General features: G+C 29.5%; 1 protein-coding gene across 1 annotated transcript in view; it reads left to right on the top strand.

The window, feature by feature from the left end:
* The first annotated feature begins 270 nt into the window (after positions 1-270).
* The window catches only part of LOC100575022, a 14,569-nt gene continuing 6,424 nt past the window's right edge, over positions 271-8,415 (top strand). The window contains exons 1-4 of the mRNA XM_003240307.4: positions 271-758; positions 830-964; positions 5,484-5,583; positions 6,814-8,169. Of these exons, the coding sequence (XP_003240355.1) occupies positions 5,504-5,583; positions 6,814-8,169 (1,436 nt within the window). The 5' untranslated portion in view covers positions 271-758; positions 830-964; positions 5,484-5,503. The remainder of the gene's footprint in view (positions 759-829; positions 965-5,483; positions 5,584-6,813; positions 8,170-8,415) is intronic.

Here is an 8,415-nt window from a genome sequence, read left to right as displayed (position 1 = left end):
AGTTTGTGGTACCATTAATAATAGTAGGTAACTACTACAACGGGCGGCGGTTTTCGATGATAATTATAATAACAAATACTAGCTAGTCGGTATAATTATAATAACAATAAAAAGGTAAGTCGATCGTTGGCGTCGCTCCCCCCTCTCCTCTCTATTTTACCATCCGCTCCACAAATAATGTGTACTGAGACCGGTCGAGCAACTCTCTCTGAACACCTTGTCGGGTGTGGGATTCGGCGGCGGCGCGGTGGCAGGCAGCTCAGTGGAAAAATCAATAATGCTAGGATTTTGGTCGGCTCGGGCTATGAAAACCATTACCGTTGAAGAGGAGAAGAGTGACTACCCAAAGCGCAAACGGCGGAGAGATAAAAACTCAATAACAAGATCTGGCAACGTCTAAATGACGTAATATTCCGAATTACTGCGACGGCGCACAGGCAGCAGCAACTATCGCTGTTGTGTATGTTGTCCCCCCGCGACGGGTCACCGGGAAGGAGGAGGCACGCGGCGTTCACTGGTTGGCCGACGACGCGGCGTCGCGTCCCAGGTGCGCTTGAGCGGTGGCCAGTAGTCTATGGTCGGTAGTCGGTTGTCGATATTCGGTTGTTATGTTCCCGTCTTCCGTAATCCAACGTTAATCGGATGCGCCTTTGCCGTTCATTTTCGTGTCTGTCCACTTTGCCCTACGCAAAACAAATACACGGCAACGCCTTCCTGAAGTCGTGTTTCGTCTCCGTGTATTCAAGATGGGCAACGATGTAATTATATCATCGCAGTGACTACGTCTATTAATCTAATGATGGTTTCTGTTTTTGCTAAACTATTACAGATTATTGTCGATTTTCTTTTGAGCAGACGTCCTGAGTCCAGACGTGGAATTCTATAGAAAGGAAGGTCAAACAAGGTCTATGCACAATTCGTCTCATAATCTCAACACGATTATAATTTTCATTTTACGATTGAGGTAATATTACATCATTATTATAATTTAAAGGTACTTCTATCCATCAACTAACTATTCTTATTCATTAATCATTACCTAGACCTTTTATGTAGTCATTTACCTAGATTAAATTCACTTGCATGGTAACGGTTTGGCACGATTTATGATAAAATAATATTTATTGTGTTAACGTCCATCTGTCTGCTAGTGGTTTTTGATTTTCATTGCCAAACTACCTACTTATTGCTAATTTTCCATTGTGCCGTTATGACTAAATTCTGTGTTTTTATCACACTATGCACACAAAAGGTAAACGACCTAAACAATTCATAAATTATAAATGTAACTTCATATTTACTATCTACAATACCTAAAATGTATCATCATATTTGATAGAACGAAAAAGCAGTGGGTTTGATGATTTTATTTTCGTACTGTCCAATAACCACTATGTCTAAAACTCTATAAACCAATTATTGATTGTGCAACCAGAGCTTAAAACTACAGGATCTTTATTTTTACAAATAATTGTGATACAATTCAATGAATTTGAATTCCCAAGTAAAACAGATTGTTTGAAAAAAAGCATATTCAAGAAGTAAATTACTAGTATCTTTTCTATTATATTTTCAAGTGAACAAATTTTTTCGAAAATTGTATTTGGGTGTTGCAAAGTATGCATGTTACATAGGTGGTTCCAGAAATCAACTTCAACTGCAGCATAATTACCTAATTCCTACATACAAATACAAAATGAAAATATGTGTACATACATACAAATTTAATACATTTTTCTACTTGGACTTTTAATTCTATTACCATAAACAAAACGTCAATTCAATACAAAAATAACACTTCTAACTTAACTAAACGTTAAAAATTGAACAGAAAAATAATAGGAAGCTGCTAAATAACTAAACCATCTGATGTGTTGTATAATACAGGGTTATTCAAAATGATTCATCCGATTTAAAATGGCTATAAAATGGTTAATGCCATGTGATTATTTCTTTTGGGGATATGTTAAAGACACTGTGTGCATACTACCACTGCCATAAAATCTAGATGAATTGAAAAATCAAATAACAACAGCCATGGAGTCGATTACAAAAGATATGCTGCAAAAAGTATGGTATGAATTTGACTACCGACTAGACGACGACTAGATGTTATTCGTGTAACCAAAGGAGCTAACATAGAGCATTTATAGATACAGTTAATTAAACTTGGCATATTTCTCTTTTATTTAATGTATAACATATTGTTCTAAACCTAAAAAATAAAATAATATAAGCACTTTAAATCGGATGAATCATTTTGAATAACCCTGTATTATATAGTTACTCCTAGATGACATTATTAGGTACTCTTCACTGTGTTGGTTTACTCTTGTAAACAAATAACAAAATAAGAGAATCTTACCTAGTTAGAGCCATTGTTGTTCAAAGTTTACTTATAACAATATTACATTTTGAGAAACAACATCCACAACTACAACTTGTAACAGGTATTGTCACAAATTACTGTCAAGTGTTAGAGAAGTTAGTAAAAATCGAGGTAAAAATACTAATTCTGATTTATAATCAATCTAACCATTCATTAATTGCTTGAACTGAAGTACCATTTGGAATATCTGAGATATCTTTTAATAACATTATTTCTATGCATAAATAATTTTCACCTATCTTTACCCACCTTTCATCATATTTCCAATTGAATTAATAATTTGTAACAATTCTTGGTTAAACCAAGAATCAATTTAATTTATAAGTTTATCAAAATGCTAAGTAAAATATTATTCTTTTTACCATAGTTGATAGTAAATAGGCGTAAATATTATTGTAGCATAGACATAATGTAGTACTGTTCACATGTTATCCTTTCTGTTAATGTTTTGTGGTTGTAACTATTAGTCGTATGTGCCACCATTATCACGTAAAAATCAAAGTTATCAAATTTTCAAATTCGGTCGGTAGTTGGCAGATTAGTTGTAGTTTATAACATTTTATCGGTATTTACTTGTCCATACTCAATATTCTATACCTATAAACTAAATTTAAGTGGTGACTGAAACCGAGGAGTACAGATAGTTAAGGCATTCATCATTAGACACATAGTTAGTAACATTAGCCAGGCTTTTGTCTAATTTTAACCAAGTAGTAGGTATTCCACATCAAGTATCAATTAGTGATAGTTATAATTATCATATTATAACAATAGTATATATTATTGTATAAAGTATCTTTGACAATGATTACAGATATTTCTTATACAATATAAAGCCATAGCTCATAGAACTTATTAGAAATAGGTAATTGATTAATTAATCATCCCGATAACATAAACAATTATATTATTATTATATGTTCTATTTCATTATTATTTTAAATGTAAGTAGAGCATAGAGTTATGACTCATGACTATCCAAATTAAATACTTACAGTAAACCGTATGATGGATATAACAGTAGACAAAATTATACTATAATAAGTTATATTATTTATTTATTTATTATGATAACTTTAAGACAGCTTGGACTCTAGATATATTTTTGCTAATGAATTATAAGTGATAGATCAAAAGTTTCACTACATTAGATGTAATAGAAACTAGTAGAATAGAACCTGCTAAAAAAAGCACTTTTTACCAAATTCATATAGACTTCAATTATTAGTAACAATGAGATAACAATGAAACAATTTTTAACTGTGTTGAAAACATAATTCATTTCATCCAATTATTTTTATTGAATTTAATTTGATATACAGATATTTATAATTTATTTCAATCTTTTATTTTGTTTGATTATTTAAATAATCTTTTGTTATGAAATGTTTATATACCTAATCATCAAAATAATATATGTCTAGGATTTTTGAGAAAAAATTCTGAGCATTCCGCTGTTAAGATTTAAGACACTACAACTGCACGAGCATCTTCCTCTAATAAAAGTCTGACATAGAAAATTTGTGTTCAGCAGTTCTAATTTTGAGTAGTAACCTTTAATAATAGAGTTAATAGTTGATCCACTATAAAACTTAAAGGTAAGAACATTATCTGTGTTTTTTTCACATGTTGCCTCGTTGTCGATGGATTTTTTTAATTTTGAAGCAAGTTATGAGTATCTATATCAAATATTTTGTTTACTCAATGTTGTAACTACATCCTTATAGGCTACAAGAATAGTTAATAAGTGTTTATTTTAAGAAAGTAAAAGGTTCATTCATTTTAGTTGCATATTTGATTTATTTATATATAAGATGATTCACCAGTTTTTCAATTAATAATGAATTTATTTAAGTTATGATATTTTGGATTTTTTAATATACTTATAAACCATTTTTTCAAATTCTAGAGAATTTTTTTTATTCTATTTTAAAGTGCCTAGTAAATTATTCAGTGAATAATTTTTTTTAATATTTTTAATGTACCTATTCAAATTTCTTATGAGTAGTTTTTTAGTTATTAAAATGATTATACTTAGTGCATAAAAATATAAAATATATTATATAATATTGAATCTAGTATTTATTTTCCTTGAACCCTGTGTTTACAAATTATAAATTTTTATTGATTAAAATTAATTAATAATATTTTAAAATCACCATAGGCTCCATATAATTTAAATTTCAAACCCATTATTATGAAGCTACTATCCTTTTAGTATATAAAGTTAAGTAACCCAAAAACTACTCGTTTGAATTTTGGTTCTGATTTATCAAATATTTTAAAAAACATTATCTGCTAAACAATTTACAATAGAAAAGAGAAGTTCTCATTTGAAAAACAGAAATGTGAATCTCCACAGAACATTCCTTGTGTAGTACAAAAAATCTCAAGAATTTGAAAATATTATGGTATTTAACTACATTAAAAAATTCCAAAAATCAGATTTTATATAACTATTTTGTTGAAGAAAAAAGGGGGTTAGTATGTTTGGTGAATCACCTTTTGTTACCTTTTGTATATTATGTATAATGAATAATAGTGAAAATATATTTAGTTTAATTAAATATTTATATATTTATTTTGATATTTAACAGGGAATCGTTAAATACCACAATACACATACTATTATACTTACATTGAAAAACAAATAGTTATCATTTAAGATTGTTAAAAACTTAAAATAATAATTTTGTTTTACAAATTCATCTTATATTAATAACAATGTCAAAAGTATTCAACATTAGTAATTGCTAGGAATATATCACTGCTTGTTACTCAGATGAATTACTGTAAATTGGTTTGTTCCTCACATAGTTGGTGCTTTGGATTAAAACAACAAAAGGAACTATGGAATTATGTGATATGGAAAAGTTTTTATTTAAGTATCTACGTATTTTAGAAAATAATAACCATTTTTTAAAATTATTATTTGTGATTCTAAACTATTTTAAAATTGTTTATTAATTTATTTTGATCTAAAAATGTTGCATTAACTAAACATATTTATTTTATTTTATTTTGGTCTTGCTAATAAATTTTATAATTTTTAATATTGTATTTGTATAATGTATAACTCATTTCCTTTTTACAGGAGATATTAACAAAATAAACATGAAGTCTGCTCAATCGATGAGATCAATGGTGGATTCCTTTACATATTATGAACCATGTGTCCTATTAGAAAAAATTCCGTATGTATAATAAATTATTATTAATAACTAGCTGATCCCGTTCACTTTGTTGCCCGTTGCTCTATACTCTGTTCAAAATAAGACAATGACCTGGCGGCGACCAGTTGTTGTTCAGCGACGGTCACTCACCGTCCCCACTATGGAGACGCATCGGGCACTGCCATGGAACAAAACCACGCCCATTCGCACAATCTGGCCGCCGGCTCATCGTCTTATTTTGAACAGAGTATATATAATTCAACCTTTGTTCAATTCTGGATCATTCTTCCAATGGTGTTCAAAATTTTAAAATGTACATCGACTATCTTGAAACTTTAAATACTTGTGCAAGCACCACTTTGAAATGTGAATTTTGAGAAATTCTTTCTTAGTGCACACTTACTGGTATGAAGGTACTGTGAAAATTGCAAGCCTCTAGCTATCATTATTTAGGCTCTTCGTTAATCAGTCAGTGAGTTAGTCAGGACACGTTCGATTATATTATAATATAGCCATCCTGCCAGGCATTGCCCGTGAGATACACTTGTAAGTTGTGATTATACGAGCAATATATTTTCAAGTAGGTAATCCTCCTGTGGTAGATCGTAGATCTCGCGAGGTGCATACATTATTACAAATGTTTTTTTTACACGTTGAGTGTCACAGTGTTTATGATATGCATGTGCAGGTTACCAGGACAACAGTTGAAAAATTAGCATTAAGTAACCATTTTTCCTAAGTTCTATGGTTTTGGCCAAATATAAAATACCGGTCTAAAATTGTATTCAGTCATAGCCAATTTTTATAACAAACAAAATTATATTTTTATTATTTACTTTATGTTTTTGCTGGACAGATTGTATTTTTGCCATCCAGATTTCCTAATTTTTGGGTTCTTTCATACAAACCTGGTCCTGACATTTACAAAAAAAAAAAAAATCAGCTCTATTGATCAAGATTTTTTGAGTTTTAGCCAGACTAACGAACTGCTTTTCATTTATATATATATATTTATGCAATAATAACAGTTAATACTATTATAATACTTAAGCTCAATTTTTAGTACACAATTTAAAGTTTTGTTTATTGTTATAATTGGAATTTGAATCATATTCGATAGGTTCACATCTATTTCAATATTTAGATTATTACCTATAGCACATTGTGTAATTATAATAATAATTGTTTAAATATATCTTTTATAATTAACTTATACAATGTTAATGTATACTAATGTTATTCATATTTTAGGATTCCCATATGGATGGAAAATAAACAGAACAATATCAGCCTTACAAATGGAGTGCCTGAACATATGAAATTAAAAACTAAAGAAACAGAGGAGTACACAAATGGAGAACCTAACCGTAAAAAATTGAAAACTGAAGAAACAGATGAGTTCACAAATGAAGAACCTAACCGTAAAAAACTAAAAACTGAAGAAACCGACTTGGAAATTCCAAAGTTGATACTGTCAAAAAATGGGGATATATTTAAATCGAAACTTAAATATTCAAAAATACAGCCAGAAAGTACTCATCTCTATAGTCTACCTGATAAAACAATAAATGAGGTTGAACCTTCAAATAAAGAAAAATGTATAAAAATAAACCATGACAACAAAGATAAAATCGAAGAAATTAAGGAATCAGTAACACATAATAACTTATTAATTGGTAAAATCAAAATTCGTAACGTAAATACAATAAATGCCAATTTTACAGAAAATAACTATTTTGGTACAGAAAAATCAAATGTTTCACAAAGTTATTCACCTTTTGTTTTTCCACCGCTGGGAACCAAGGAAGTTACAATGCTATGTTTTGAAAAATTACATAAAAAATACTTTAATAAAAATGTACAAGATACTTTGGCTATTAATAACAACCTACTATTTATGAATATGATAACAAATATGCATTCTATATCACGGGTAAACTTGATATTAAGTAGGAACGACACACATGTTATGGCTCAGAATGTTCATAAGCTGGCAGTTCTGTACATAAATTATTTTGAAAAACTTGACAAAATGCTACAAACAAATATTATTGATTTAACATCTATTTTTGATGATTCTGATTTTGAACATGGTTTTTTAATGATTATTTTAAGCTTATTCATTGGTCTTAAGATGTTGGGTAGTAATATATTTCAGAAAAGTAATATTTTACTGACAAAACTTCAAAAATTACAATGGGAAGTTATAAAAGATCAAAATGTTGATCACAATAAAATCCAAACAACTTTAGAATCCGATACATTTTGTTCGTGTTATTATAAAATATCAGAATTGATCGGAGAAGGCTCTCATACAGATCCCAACATAATTTATTGTTGGAAGTTATTGTTTATACCATCAGTTCTTAAAATTACTCATTTTGATTCAGTAACTGATGCTATTATAAATGCTACAGATGTCGATAAATTAGAAGGTTTATTAGAAGAGGCATCAAATAAAGTACGTCAAAATTCTTATTCATTAAGTGATGCTAAAATTGAAAATTTAATCGCATTGGTGAACAAATCTACTCAAAAAAATATCAATGGCAGTTATGAAATGGCCGAACCGAGTACCAGTGGATTTACTACAATTGAAAATACTAGGTAATGAGTGAGTTAACGTAAAATAAGTTATTTTCAAGTGGGTGTCCCTATAATATAATTTGTTGATGAACTATAAACAAAAAAACACATTTAAACCAAATGTACTATTATTGATTATAAATACTATAGATTGCTCACTGGCTGTCTCACAATGGCCCTGACCATTTACCCTTGGGGAATATTTCTTTTGACGAATAATAATAATCTGATCGCTCTCCTCAATGACCTTGCCCCTCTGATTAACCG

The sequence above is a fragment of the Acyrthosiphon pisum genome, chromosome X (genome assembly GCF_005508785.2).
Source record: "Acyrthosiphon pisum isolate AL4f chromosome X, pea_aphid_22Mar2018_4r6ur, whole genome shotgun sequence".
Taxonomy (NCBI): domain Eukaryota; kingdom Metazoa; phylum Arthropoda; class Insecta; order Hemiptera; family Aphididae; genus Acyrthosiphon; species Acyrthosiphon pisum.
Note: the sequence above shows the minus strand (reverse complement) of the source record. Positions and strands in the feature narration are given on the sequence as shown.